This window comes from Alosa pseudoharengus, unplaced genomic scaffold (assembly GCF_046254945.1).
Source record: "Alosa pseudoharengus isolate Yale_2024_CS ecotype anadromous, Long Island Sound unplaced genomic scaffold, YU_APseudo_1.1 YU_APseudo_1.1_scf_4, whole genome shotgun sequence".
NCBI classification, from domain to species: Eukaryota; Metazoa; Chordata; class Actinopteri; order Clupeiformes; family Clupeidae; genus Alosa; species Alosa pseudoharengus.
In genome coordinates, this window is record NW_027468774.1 from 510001 (window position 1) to 524771 (window position 14771).

Below are 14771 nucleotides of genomic sequence, written 5' to 3' on the forward strand. Positions count from 1 at the left end.
ACAAACACACTTACACACACACTCTCACACACAAACACACTCACAAAGTTCACAAACACAAGTACACAAACACTTACCAGTGCAGATCCACAGTCACATTCTTCGCCCACCTCTACAAACCCGTTCCCACATTCTGGTGGATCCAGTAACTATGGCAACACACAAACAGCAAAATGGATTCTGGTGGATCCAGTAACTATGGCAACACACAAACAGCAAAATGGAACAGGAAGATGCTTGAAGTGCGTCCTCCCACTTCTACACAAAAAACAGCCCTAATTCCCAAAGCCATATACAGCTCTTTAAATCATTAGAGACCACTGCACATGTTTCTGGGCCATCCTGAGGCTGACCTTCGAATGATATTCAAATATGGCAGCCTCTTAATTTGGAGTATGACTGTCAACTCAATCGAATGTCATTCAGCAACCATAGGATGACATCAGAAAAATGTGCAGTGGTCTCTCAATTTTTTCAAGTATTTAGACCACACCTCTACCACTAACCCCCAACCCTTTACCCCCAACCTCTTTACCCCCAACCTCTTTACCCACAACCCCTTTACCCACAACCCTTTACCCCCAACCCCTTTACCCACAACCCTTTACCCACAACCCCCTTACACCCAAACCCCCTTGCACCCAAACCCCCAACCCCTTTACCCACAACCCCCTTGCACCCAAACCCCCAACCCTTTACCCCCAACCCCTTTACCCACAACCCCCTTTACCCACAACCCCTTTACCCCCAACCCCTTTACCCACAACCCCCTTACACCCAAACCCACAACCCTTTACCCACAACCCCTTTACCCACAACCCCCTTACACCCAAACCCCCTTGCACCCAAACCCCCAACCCCTTTACCCACAACCCCCTTGCACCCAAACCCCCAACCCCTTTACCCACAAACCCTTTACCCACAACCCCTTTACCCCCAACCCCTTTACCCACAACCCCCTTACACCCAAACCCACAACCCCTTTACCCACAACCCCCTTTACCCACAACCCCTTTACCCCCAACCCTTTACCCCCAACCCCCTTGCACCCAAACCCCTTTACCCACAACCCTTTTACCCCCAACCCCTTTACCCACAACCCCCTTACACCCAAACCCACAACCCTTTACCCACAACCCCTTTACCCACAACCCCCTTTACCCCCAACCCCTTTACCCACAACCCTTTACCCCCAACCCCCTTGCACCCAAACCCCTTTACCCACAACCCTTTTACCCACAACCCCTTTACCCACAACCCCCTTGCACCCAAACCCCCAACCCTTTACCCACAACCCTTTACCCAAATCAAGTCAAGTCAAGTCAATTTTATTTATATAGCGCATTTCATACACAGAGGTAAATTAATGTGCTTTACATAAACAAAACCAAACAATAATAACAAATAAAAGCATAGAAAGGCAATATAGTCAAAGAATAGTTAAAAGGTAAAGATCATAATAAAAAGAAAACATAAAACACAAGGTAAAATCGTTTAAAAATAAAAAATAATTAGTAAGCAAAAACAAAGGCAAAAGTAACTCGGCACAGTTAGCAGAAAGCATCTGAGAACAGTTTGGTCTTAAGTCTAAATTTAAAACTGGCTACAGTTGGGGCCTTTTTGTTGTCATCCGAAAGTTGGTTCCACAGCTGAGCCGCATAGCAGCTAAAAGCTGCTTCACCATGTTTAGTTCTAACTGTTGGTTTTACTAGCAGGTTTTTCACCTGGGACCTGAGATGACGAGAGGGTGTGTACTGCTGAAACATGTCTGACAGGTATTTAGGTCCTGCTCCATTTACTGATTTATAAACAAGCAATAGTGCTTTAAAGTCAATTCTGTGACTTACTGGAAGCCAGTGCAAGGACTTAAGAATTGGAGTAATGTGGTCAGTTCTTTTAGTTTTTGTTAGAATCCTAGCTGCTGCATTTTGTATCACCTGAAGCTGTTTAATAGTCTTTTTAGGAAGGCCTGTGAACAGTCCATTGCAGTAATCAACCCTGCTGGAGATAAATGCATGAATGAGTTTATCTAAGTCATATTTTGACATCAGCCCTCTGAGTTTGGCAATATTTTTGGTGGTAAAAAGCTGATTTAGTTATCGCTTTTATGTGGCTGTTGAAATTTTCAATTAATACACCAAGATTTTCAACTGTATCCTTTGCCTTCAACCCTTTTGTGTCAAGGAGAGTGGCAACCCTAACCTGGCCCTAGCCAGATGAATGTCGTTCCGCTTAGCTCCGCCTAGCTTCACTCACATCCATCTGGAACCTCTTCCATTGAGAGTGATTTCTCCAACCAACTTTATGGTTTAGCGAATCAGGACGCAGGGCGGGAGTTTCATAGATGTGACATAGCGTAGAAGCGACTGTGAGACTGTTATCAGCGTCACGGGTTGGCTTCGATGAGAGTGGTTGAAGTAGCACGTCAATAGATGACGGACAAGTGGCTTATTCAATCATATGCAAGCATTTTTTGATTAGGTCCAGCCTTCTGAAGCAACATTTCAATGGATCAGTTCCAGATGGATGAGTGGAGCTAGGCGGAGCGAAATTCATCTGGCTAGGGTCAGGTTATGGCAACCCTAAGTCTTTCTTCCTTTTTACCAAATATAATTACTTCTTTTTTTTTCTTTGTTCAGCTGAAGAAAATTGAGACATCCAGGTGTTGATTTGTTCTATACACTGACACATAGATTCAACAGGACCATAGTCGTTTGGTGACAGAGCTAAGTAAATTTGTGTGTCATCTGCATAGCTATGATATGAAATCAAATTTTGGATGATTTGTCCAAGTGGGAGCATATAGAGGTTGAATAATAGTGGCCCCAAGATCGACCCCTGAGGAACACCACAGGTCAAGGACGTTGGTGTTGAGGTACAGTTTCTGATGGCAACAAAGAAGCTCCTTTCTTGTAGATATGATTTTAGCCAGCTGATAACTATGCCTGTAAATCCAACCCAGTGTTCTAGTCTGTGTAGTAAAATATTGTTATCAACAGTGTCAAATGCTGCACTAAGGTCCAGTAGCACTAGGACTGATGTTTTACCTGAATCTGTGTTGAGGCGTATGTCATTGGAAACTTTAATGAGAGCTGTTTCAGTGCTGTGATTTGCCCGAAAACCAGACCGAAAGTAATCAAAATACCCATTTGATGTTAGGAAGGTGGTTAATTGATTAAAGACTACTTTTTCAATAATTTTGCCAATAAAAGGTAGATTGGATATGGGCCTGTAATTGTTTAGCTCAGTTCAGTTTTGAAGAAATTGGTAGGCAGAGTGACTCATTGCATTTATTAGTTGAGAAAAGTTCAGGCGCTAATTGTGAGGGGGGATTTGTTAACTTATCAACAGTTGAAAATAGAATATGAGTGTTATTTGAACTTCTATTGATAATGTTAGAAAAAAAAGGACTGTCTTGTTTTGCATATTTCAGAGTTATATGTGCGGAGCATCTCTTTATGGATTTCATAGTGGATTTGAAGTTTGTATTTACGCCATTTTCTTTCAGTCTTTCTACACTCTCTTTTTAGAAGTTTAACTGCTGGATTTTGCCTCCATGGTGCTTTCTGTTTGTCCTTAACTTTCTTGAATTGTAATGGAGCAATGTCATCCATAATGTTTGCCATTTTTGCATTAAAGTGATCAAATAAGTCTTCAGAGTCTGACAGTTGACTTGAGTTTAGTGAAAGTGCTTGCTCAAAGAGAGCACTTGTCTGATCATTTATGATTCTCCTTTTTACAATCATAGCTGTGTTTTGAGTGTGTGGGGACATAGACACATCAAAGAACACGCAGAAATGATCAGATAAGGCCAGGTCTTTAACAGCTGTAGAGACATCGAGACCCTTTGTGATAACAAGGCCGAGGGTATGGCCGAGAGAGTGTGTTGGCCCCTGTACATGCTGTGTTAGGGAGAAAGTATCGATTAGTGCAGTGTTTCCCAAACTTTTTTTCTGGCGACCCACTTTTTAAAAATGACAGACCATCGCGACCCATTTCACTTCAAATCTACCCTGCAACCACCAATATTGTTTTAGGCCACAGGTTCTCCAACTTTTCTATGCCTCCCCCAACCATACATTGCTATAGGATCCCTGCTTTGAACACGGGTGTGTTGTATTTTGAGCACCATCAGCGTGAAAAGTTGGAAATGAATACTGAAAAGATACGTTTTAATGCGCATCCGAGAGTAGGGCAAATTCTCGCATGTTGTGCAGTCGTCATTCGTCAGCATAGTAAGCTGTTCCTGTATTTCTACAAAAAATGTTGTAGGCTACGTTGCGTTGCAGACAAATGGGTCCATAACACTGACGTCAATTCCAATGTAAACAACAAATAACTCAAGTCGTTATATTGTATTAAGGAAAATAAAGTATCACCGCACACTGGTGGGATTTCTTTGCTTTTTTATTTTTAGTGAACAACGCGTTTCGCCTATGCTTCGTCAGGTTCACGTGAAAACGCGTTGTTCACTAAAAATAAAAAAGCAAAGAAATCCCACCAGTGTGCGGTGATACTTTATTTTCCTTTTTATCTATTGACGACTGCACCTCACCAGCACCTGGAAGGCTGTGCACAGGAACTTTATCCTTTCGTTATATTGTATTGTTGTATTATATTATATTGTATAGTCGTTATATCAGAACAAGAGGCGTTTGCGCAATAGCCGGAAGAATGCGCCTTTACTTTGGAGTTAGCGAGGTAGAAAACGAGAGGAATAGTGTTTAAAATGCCCATTTAAATTGTAGACTATAAAGCACTGTTGTGCATTTTAAATCAGAAATAAGAATGTGAGGAGGTTGCTATTAACTTTAAAGATTGCATCTGCAATCGAAACTCTATGCAAATTGAATGGCCTTATGTCCGGTCTATGGATGTCTGCTTTAGTTGACAGCGCGGTCACTAGATTTGAATCGGTAAAGTTGAGGAGCTGGTATCTATTAATGTTCGTGCAAATAGGCGGATTCATGTCCCTTGCAGTTTGCAACTGCGAGGAACATGGCAGGCGCCCCACAGAACGGTTTCATTTTGAGAGGTAGATGTCCATGCTGGCACCCCCTCTGCGATGCGTTCGTCCCCCAGTTTCATGCGCCAGTTTCATGAGCTTTTATGACCGTGACTGTGGTATTTAACAATACATCCTAATAGAAAACTGTTAGCTTTCCTGGTATCAAATGACATCAGTTAGGCCTATAACACAACATAAATTGTGCTGGCGACCCAAATAAAATCTCCTGCGACCCACCCGTGGGTCGCGACTCAGACTTTGGGAAACACTGGATTAGTGCAATGAATTCCTTGTCGTAATTGTTTTCAGGATTATCCACATGCAAATTTAGATCCCCTGATATAATAAGACAGTCAAACTCTATGCAAACGACTGATAGCAGTTCACCTAGCTCTTCAAGAAAAACTTTTGCTGAATGTTTTGGAGGCCTGTAAATTGCCAGTAATAAAATCTGAGGAGAAGACTTAATGCGTGCACACAGATATTCAAATGAAGTAAAGTCACCGAATGACGACTGATTGCACTGAAAAGACATCTTGAAAATTGTGGCTATCCCACCACCTCTTTTATTTGCTCTGGTAGCACTCAAAAAACTGAAACTTGGGGGAGCTGTACTGTTGGCACTGTTTGCTTGATCTAACCATGTCTCCGTTAAAAGTAAAAAATCAAGGTTGTGTGTGCAAATTAGATCATTAAGAATTATTTGTTTGAAAGAGATCTGATATTTAGGAGTGCTAGTTTTGCTGTGAGTGTTGGGGAAATATGGTCCATGGGAGAAATCTGAGGTTGATGTGGTACGGGTAGGAGATTGGACTGGTTTACCCTATAAGCTCGATGCATTTGTGTTCTATTTCTAGCCACAATTTCTACCCACAACCCCCTTGCACCCAAACCCACAACCCCCTTACCCACAACCCCCTTACACCCAACAACAAACCCCTTTACCCCCAACCCTTACCCACAACCCACAACCCTTAACCCCAACCCCCCTCACTTTAGTGGGTGTGTTGAAGAGGCAGCGCCCCCCTCCCTGTTGAAGGAAGCGCTGGTATTCTTCTAAACTGCAACGGGAGAACTTTCTTGGCAGGTAGAACCTGAAAGAAAATACAAATACATACACTCACATAGATAGTCACATATGCTCAGAATGCACACACACACATACACACACACACACACAAACACACACAGATATCATACATGATGTGGGTTGTATCTTGTGTGTGTTTGTGTGTGTACGTGTCATACGCTGTTTGTGTGTGTGTTTGTTGTACCCTGTGAGTGTGTGTGTGTGTGTGTGTGTTCTACCCATAGACAGTAAAATAAATGGACACAGCTACCTGATAGGACTTCAATAGACATTACGTTACTTAATTTTTTTTCCCCTTAATGCTTTCCTAAATAGCTTACCCTCAGACTGCCTTTGAGTTTCTTATCCAGAGAATACGGTTACTTCTTATCCAGAGAATACGGTTACTTCAATTTCAATTTTATTTGTGAGGGACAATGTGCAATTAAAACATAAATGTAAGCATTTGATGCAGAGTTAGCAGAGTTAGCAGAGTTAGCCTTGGGCTAATTTACATCTGCAGTCCCACAGGAATCACAAATACAAATACATTTTAAAAATCAAACATCGCTCAATAAGTAAAAAACAAGTAACAAATAGCAATAAATGACATTTCGTACACACACACAGACACACACACACACACACACACACGCACACACACATAGACACATACACACACACACACACACACACACACACACACACACACACACACACACACACACACACACACACACACAGCCACAGCTTTTTACATTGTCCGGGATAGTATTCCATTGGGTAATGGCTTTGAAAGAGAAGGCTGCCTGCCCAAAGGCTGAAGTGCAGTTGTGTATGGAAGCTATTCTAGTGGACCTTACAGAGCCAGTGGCATGCTAAGAGACAAGCTTGGTCTAGCCACTCAACCACTCCATCCAGCGGCATGCTAAGAGAAAAGCTTGGTCTAGCCACTCAACCACTCCATCCAGGGCACTGGCTAGTTTCTCAGCTGCTAGCTGAGCTGATGTAGCATGTGTGTATTGAACAATGGTTAACACTATGACCAATGTTTACTGACTGATTCACTGCAGCGCTGTCATCATCTGTTTAGCTCGCCTCTGGCCTGCCTATATCAGATACACCGATGTGATTGGTTCTTTGCGATGCAAGGGGTAAAAGTAACGTGCATCATTACTCATTGCCAGAGTATCTCGCAGAGACAATTCGATGATTTCGAAAACAAGGTTATTACAGAGCAATAAAGATACAAGTTTATTACGGAGCCGTACAGTGAGATACAAGGTTATTACGGAGCCGTAAAGATACAAGGTTATTACGGAGCCGTACAGTGAGATACAAGATTATTACGGAGCCGTAAAGATACAAGGTTATTACGGAGCCGTAAAGCTACAAGGTTATTACGGAGCCGTAAAGATACAAGGTTATTACGGAGCCGTACAGTGAGATACAAGGTTATTACGGAGCCGTAAAGAGATACAAGGTTATTACGGAGCCGTATAGTGAGATACAAGGTTATTACGGAACCGTAAAGATACAAGGTTATTACGGAGCCGTACAGTGAGATACAAGGTTATTACGGAGCCGTAAAGAGATAAAAGGTTATTACAGAGCCGTACAGTGAGATACAAGGTTATTATGGAGCCGTAAAGAGATACAAGGTTATTACGGAGCCATAAAGATACAAGGTTATTACGGAGCCGTAAAGAGATACAAGGTTATTACGGAGCCGCACAGTGAGATACAAGGTTATTACGGAGCCGTAAAGAGATACAAGGTTATTACGGAGCCGTAAAGATACAAGGTTATTACGGAGCCGTACAGTGAGATACAAGGTTATTACAGAGCCGCACAGTGAGATACAAGGTTATTACGGAGCCGTAAAGATACAAGGTTATTACGGAGCCGTAAAGCTACAAGGTTATTACGGAGCCGTAAAGATACAAGGTTATTACGGAGCCGCACAGTGAGATACAAGGTTATTACGGAGCCGTAAAGATACAAGGTTATTACGGAGCCGTAAAGCTACAAGGTTATTACGGAGCCGTAAAGAGATACAAGGTTATTACGGAGCCATAAAGATACAAGGTTATGATGCCAGTCGCACAATGTTGTATTTCGGTCCATATGTAAAGTTATTTGCTGTAAAGGGACGTGAAAATCAATGGGGGCCAATGGAATGCTAACACCAGGGCAATAGAATGCTAAGCTCCTTGGTTCTACCCTGTGTGTGTGTGTGTGTGTTTGCATGTGTCATACCCTGTGTCCTCCATGATGCATCCAAGCCACGGATCAGGACATCTGCACTCTCCTACATCAGACAGAGAGAGAGAGAGAGAGAGTGAGAGACAGAGAGAGTGAGAGAGATAGAGAGAGAGACAGAGAGAGAGAGAGAGAGAGTCAATCAACTTTCTACAGCCAATAGATACCTTTGTGAATGACCAGTAATGGCATTTTGTTGGGTAATTAATATGCTGTTTAGCCCATTTTGTTGGGTTATTAATGAGATGCTGTTTATCCCCTTTAAAGCAACACTTCAGCACTTAAAGCGTAACTCTTGCCAAACATCATCATGTCACATACAAAAATATTCTGATGACACTGTTGTGGCAGCTTGTGTGAGGGGAGGAGACGAGGAGGAGAGGAGGAGAGGAGGAGGGGAGGAGGAGAGGAGGAGGAGTACAGGAGGAGGAGACGAGGAGGAGTACAGGAGGAGAGGAGGAGGAGTACAGGAGGAGAGGAGGAGGAGTACAGGAGAGGAGAGGAGGAAAGGAGGAGAGGAGAGGAGGAGAGGAGGAGGAGTACAGGAGAGGAGAGGAGAGGAGGAGGAGAGGAGGAGTACAGGAGGAGAGGAGGAGGAGTACAGGAGAGGAGAGGAGAGGAGGAGTACAGGAGGAGAGGAGGAGGAGTACAGGAGAGGAGAGGAGGAGAGGAGGGGAGGAGGAGAGGAGAGGAGGAGGAGTACAGGAGGGGAGGAGAGGAGGAGGGGAGGAGAGGAGGAGGAGGAGGGGAGGAGATAATGAGGGGCGTTATTAATATGCTGTTTAGCCCATTTTGTTGGGTTATTAATGAGATGCTGTTTATCCCCTTTAAAGCAACACTTCAGCACTTAAAGCGTAACTCTTTCCAAACATCATCATGTCACATACAAAAATATTCTGATGACACTGTTGTGGCAGCTTGTGTGAGGGGAGGAGACGAGGAGGAGAGGAGGAGGAGAGGAGGAGGGGAGTACAGGAGGAGAGGAGAGGAGGAGTACAGGAGGAGAGGAGAGGAGGAGTACAGGAGGAGAGGAGAGGAGGAGAGGAGGAGTACAGGAGGAGAGGAGAGGAGGAGTACAGGAGGAGAGGAGAGGAGGAGTACAGGAGAGGAGGAGGGGAGGAGAGGAGTACAGGAGGAGAGGAGAGGAGGAGAGGAGGAGGGGAGGAGGGGGGGAGGAGTACAGGAGGAGAGGAGAGGAGGAGGGGAGGAGGAGAGGAGAGGAGGAGTACAGGAGGAGGGGAGAGGAGGAGGGGAGGAGGGGAGGAGGAGAGGAGAGGAGGAGTACAGGAGGAGGGGAGGAGGGGAGGAGGAGGGGAGGAGGGGAGGAGACGAGGAGGAGGGGAGGAGTACAGTACAGGAGTACAGGGGGAGTACAGGAGGAGGAGAGGAGAGGAGGAGGGGAGGAGTACAGGAGGAGAGGAGAGGAGGAGGGGAGGAGTACAGGAGGAGAGGAGGAGACGAGGAGGAGGGGAGGAGACGAGGAGTACAGGAGTACAGGGGGAGTACAGGAGGAGGAGAGGAGAGGAGGAGGGGAGGAGTACAGGAGGAGAGGAGAGGAGGAGATGAGGAGTACAGGAGGAGAGGAGGAGGAGAGGAGGAGTACAGGAGGAGAGGAGGAGGGGAGGAGTACAGGAGGAGGAGTACAGGAGGAGAGGAGAGGAGGAGGGGAGGAGTACAGGAGGAGAGGAGGAGGAGAGGAGGAGGGGAGGAGACGAGGAGTACAGGAGGAGAGGAGGAGGAGTACAGGAGGAGGGGAGGAGGAGGAGGGGAGGAGACGAGGAGGAGGAGAGGAGGAGTACAGGAGGAGAGGAGGAGAGGAGGAGAGGACAGGAGGAGGGGAGGAGATGATGAGGGGCGTAGCAAGCGTGGGGGATGTGGGTGTTATAACGTACACACTTTTCCTGGAACACGATTCTATCCCCCACACTTTTTGTCAGATTAAAACGAAAGTAAAATATGGAAATAAACGCTCACGTAAAGAGTTGGAACCGTACGGAGCCCGTGAGGTGACAAGACATTGACAAACATTGACTAGGTTTGCGAGATCTTGAGTTTGTTTTGTGAGATCTCGAGTTTCTTTTGCGAGATATTGACTTTCTTTTGCGAGATCTCGAGTTTCTTTTGCGAGATATTGACTTTCTTTTGCGAGATATTGAGTTTGTTTAGCGAGATCTCGAGTTTCTTTTGCGAGATATTGACTTTCTTTTGCGAGATCTTGAGTTTGTTTTGTGAGATCTCGAGTTTCTTTTGCGAGATATTGACTTTCTTTTGCGAGATCTCGAGTTTCTTTTGCGAGATCTCGCAAATCCATCAATGCAGAACAACAAACGTTCTGGAGAGCTTCAGTCACTGAAATTACGTTGCAGTGCCCTGTTTTGCCAGCATGCGGCGAACAAGAGCAAAACTAACGGGCTTCGTGCATAAATGCAGGCCAGGCTGCAGTGTCATTGTCGGCGAAATCACTGAAAGAGACGCAACGGGAAGCAACGGGAGCAACAGCACCGGGCCCGGTCTGGAGGGGAGGGGGGTGTGGGGGGGGGGGCAGAAAAATAAATAATCAAATAAACGCTTTCTGTGGTGATTCTGCATTAAAGGAGAATTCCGCTGTGATATTGACCTAAAGTGTATTGAAACATGATACCGAGTGTGAACGTATGTCTCATAGCCCATCTCGGCTTGTCCCCTGCACTCCAAAATCTGGCGCTAGTTAGCCGATGCTACCAACAGCTTTTTCAATTGTGGTGCTTCGGCATCGGGCTAGCCATGCAAATAAATCACTGTTTTACACCATTTACGAGGCTCAATGTATCTCCACACTTCATTGGTAGACTTCCGAGGGCCCTGACATTTAAAGCTACATTGTGTACTTTTTTGAGTTAATTCTTAGCAAAAACCCATTTGTTCTTTCAAAAATATGTGCTTATTCATGTGTAATTATTTCCACCTACTAATCAAAGTATTCTCGTGAGTGTAGAATCTGCTATTCCAAATACATACGCGCGAGTCGCGCGAATGGCTGAATCCATGTTGCGCCTCCATCTTTGAAATACATTCGCCAACGAGGGACATTCCTGGAAATTCAGCTCCGCCTTTCGCGCTTGTAGGCAACACTCATTGCCTGATTAGTCTACTCGCGACTGCCGGCAGATTTGAAAGTCTGTTGCAGATGGAGGATCACATCTATTCTCGAGGACAGATGGAGGATTACACCTATATGGAGGACAGATGGAGGATCACACCTATATGGAGGACAGATGGAGGATCACACCTATATGGAGGACAGATGGAGGATTACACCTATATGGAGGACAGATGGAGGATCACACCTATATGGAGGACAGATGGAGGATTACACCTATATGGAGGACAGATGGAGGATCACACCTATATGGAGGACAGATGGAGGATCACACCTATATGGAGCAAGGGCTGTAAATTATAGTTATTTTTCATTGCTTTTGCTTTGTAGCCTAAATGTATCCTCCTAATCTGATGATGGGTAGCCAATTCCAAGCCATATGAGTGTAGCCTACACCTCAGAATGGGGGAAGGGTAGACTAGCCTAGTCCATTACACTTGTGAATGGAGCAAGGTAGACCAGCCAGCCCATTGAGACTGATCAATGAGGGTCTAAGTCATTATCATGCAGAACAATAAAATACAGACAGAACTGCTTTGATTGAACTTTAGTCAATGCATCTACCAAAATACATCTTTCTTCACGGTCATAAAATGAATGTACTTTGTTTGTGGTTTAAGTGAGACATTCTAACATGTACTGCTCTTTTTTGTCCAGCTATGAGGGAGAACTGGGAGCATCAACACCAATGAAGGGAAAGCCCTCTAGTAGCCTATTAACTACTCCAGAAGTGTCCAGCATTTCTAATGGGACAGACAGGTCAGTCACAGCATGAAAACAATTGTTGATTCTATGTGATTGTTGTTTGATAATAACTGAAAGTATATTTTTAATAACTTGGTGTTTACCATTTTATGTACTGTCATATGTTGTGAAACACTCTGCTTATTCATTTCAGATGAGCATCTTGGCGCAATTGCAGAAGCCCCTGAAATTGAGAACCTTGAACAGAGGTAACCCATCAATGCTCATAATGTCTATACCCTAACCCTACATGACATTCTCTATTGTATATTTTCATGATATAAGCATTTATATATATTTTTTACAAAGCCTACATGACATGAGCATCGTGGAGGATGTGGACGAAATTCAATGGTCTTGTTATGTGATGCACGTGCATGCCTTCATTGTACCTTATGTAGTAACCTTGCCTGTAACTCAGTGTAGGCAAAATAGCACTATACAGATTAGTAACAATATGTTGAACTATATAAAATGGTGTGTATGTCTAACGACACTGCATGTCTTCCACAGGATCAGCTTTCCAGGAGACTGCAAATTTAGATTGATGGCCCATGTTGCTTCAAAGGCACCATACAAAAAGGAAGGGTTCATGTGTAAATACCATAGTTTGTTAATTTCTGTAAATAAATATATTGCAAATAACATTGTTGACCATGTTACTGTCATTTGGTGTTTCAAAATGGTAATTACAGTGCATGAAAATGCACTGTACTGTTATTCCAAGGCATTTTATTACAGTGCATGAAAATGCACTGTACTGTTATTCCAAGGCATTTTATTACAGTGCATGAAAATGCACTGTACTGTTATTCCAAGGCATTTTATTACAGTGCATGAAAATGCACTGTACTGTTATTCCAAGGCATTTTATTACAGTGCATGAAAATGCACTGTACTGTTATTCCAAGGCATTTTATTATTATTACAGTGCATGAAAATGCACTGTACTGTTATTCCAAGGCTTTTTCTTCTTATTCTTCTGATTATTCTTCTTCTTCTAACGCAGTTAATGCAGCTTCAACCGTTTAACGTAGAAACTTCATTCAAACATTGCCGCGTAGGTCTTAATTAGGACATGTGGGCTTTGTATTTTTCATCTTTGTAACTTTTATACTTTTTAAACTATTAATTAAAAACTATCAAAATTTCCCCATTGACTTAACATTAGATTATGACATCACAATACGGCCGTTAAGCAATTAGAATCCTATGGCAGGTGTTCGGGCCACCTGCATCAACTGCCATTCTCAGGCTTTAAGCATACAAACTGGCCCTATTAAGACTACACATCCTGTTCAACTGCTTCCTCTGCCGAAAACTGTTTCAAAATAAAAGTCCTCACTACAATATTTCACTGTTAAACAATTTAACCCTTTAAACTACTGAACTTTTTAACTGTTCAGCCATTGTAACTGTTACTTGTCATCAACTATGACTCCTACCCACTGTAGCTAGTTAGCATGGTTAGCATGTTAGCATGCTAGCACGCTAGCATGTTAGCATGCTAATTAGCATTTTTAGCAAAACTGCTAAAAATGATTAGCTAAGTTAGCTAAGTCACATGGTTAGCATAGTTAGCATGCTAGCATGTTAGCATGCTAGTTAGCATTTTTTGCAAAACTGCTAAAAATGATTAGCTAAGTTAGCTTAGTCACATGGTTAGCATAGTTAACATGCTAGCATGTTAGCATGCTAGTTAGCATTTTTTGCAAAACTGCTAAAAATGATTAGCTAAGTTAGCTAAGTCACATGGTTAACATAGTTAGCATGCTAACATGCTAGTTAGCATTTTTAATAAAACTGCTAAAAATGATTAGCTAAGTTAACTAAGTCACATGGTTAACATAGTTAGCATGTTAGCATTGCTAACATGCTAGTTACCATAACTACTAAAAATGAAAACATTAGCTAAGTTAACTAAGTTAAGTATTATCCACCTATTTAACCGTTCAATCATTTCAACTATATTAAACCTTACCTACCAAGCAAATCATTTAACCATATAAACTATCCACCTATTTAACTGTTCAGTCACTCCAACTATATTAAACCTCATCTACCTAGCAACCAATATAGTTTGTTTTTACTCTGTATGATATTTTACATCATATTTTTTGCATTTTCATGCACTGTATTTCCTTCAGGAAATGCTTTTCTAGTTATTATTATTCTTCTTCTAACGCACTTAATGCAGCTTCAACCGTTTAACGTAGAAACTTCATTCAAACTATGTTACGTAGGTCTTACTTAGGACATGTGAGCTTTGTATTTTTCAACTTTGTAACTTTTATACTTTTTAAACTATTAATTAAAAACTAATCAAAATTTCCCCATTGACTTAACATTATGATTATGACATCACAATACGGCCGTTAAGCAATTAGAATCCTATGGCAGGTGTTCGGGCCACCTGTTTCAACTGCCAGTCTCAGGCTTTAAGCATACAAACTGGCCCTATTAAGACTACACATCCTGTTCAACTGCTTCCTCTGCCAAAAACTGTTTCAAAATAAAAGTCCTCACTACAATATTTCACTGTTAAACAA

The 14771-nt window shown here is 42.9% G+C and overlaps 1 protein-coding gene and 1 long non-coding RNA gene across 2 annotated transcripts in view; one reads left to right on the plus strand and one right to left on the minus strand.

Moving 5' to 3' along the window:
* Positions 1–14771, minus strand: part of LOC143102057 (disintegrin and metalloproteinase domain-containing protein 11-like) — a 146266-nt gene that overhangs the window by 38812 nt on the left and 92683 nt on the right. The window contains exons 14-16 of the mRNA XM_076265422.1: positions 8337–8388; positions 6003–6102; positions 78–149 (exon numbers count right to left, since the gene is read on the minus strand). Of these exons, the coding sequence (XP_076121537.1) occupies positions 78–149; positions 6003–6102; positions 8337–8388 (224 nt within the window). The remainder of the gene's footprint in view (positions 1–77; positions 150–6002; positions 6103–8336; positions 8389–14771) is intronic.
* Positions 12198–12823, plus strand: LOC143103000 (uncharacterized). The gene is made up of 3 exons (XR_012982685.1): positions 12198–12237; positions 12377–12431; positions 12736–12823. It is a non-coding gene; the product is annotated as an uncharacterized LOC143103000 (long non-coding RNA).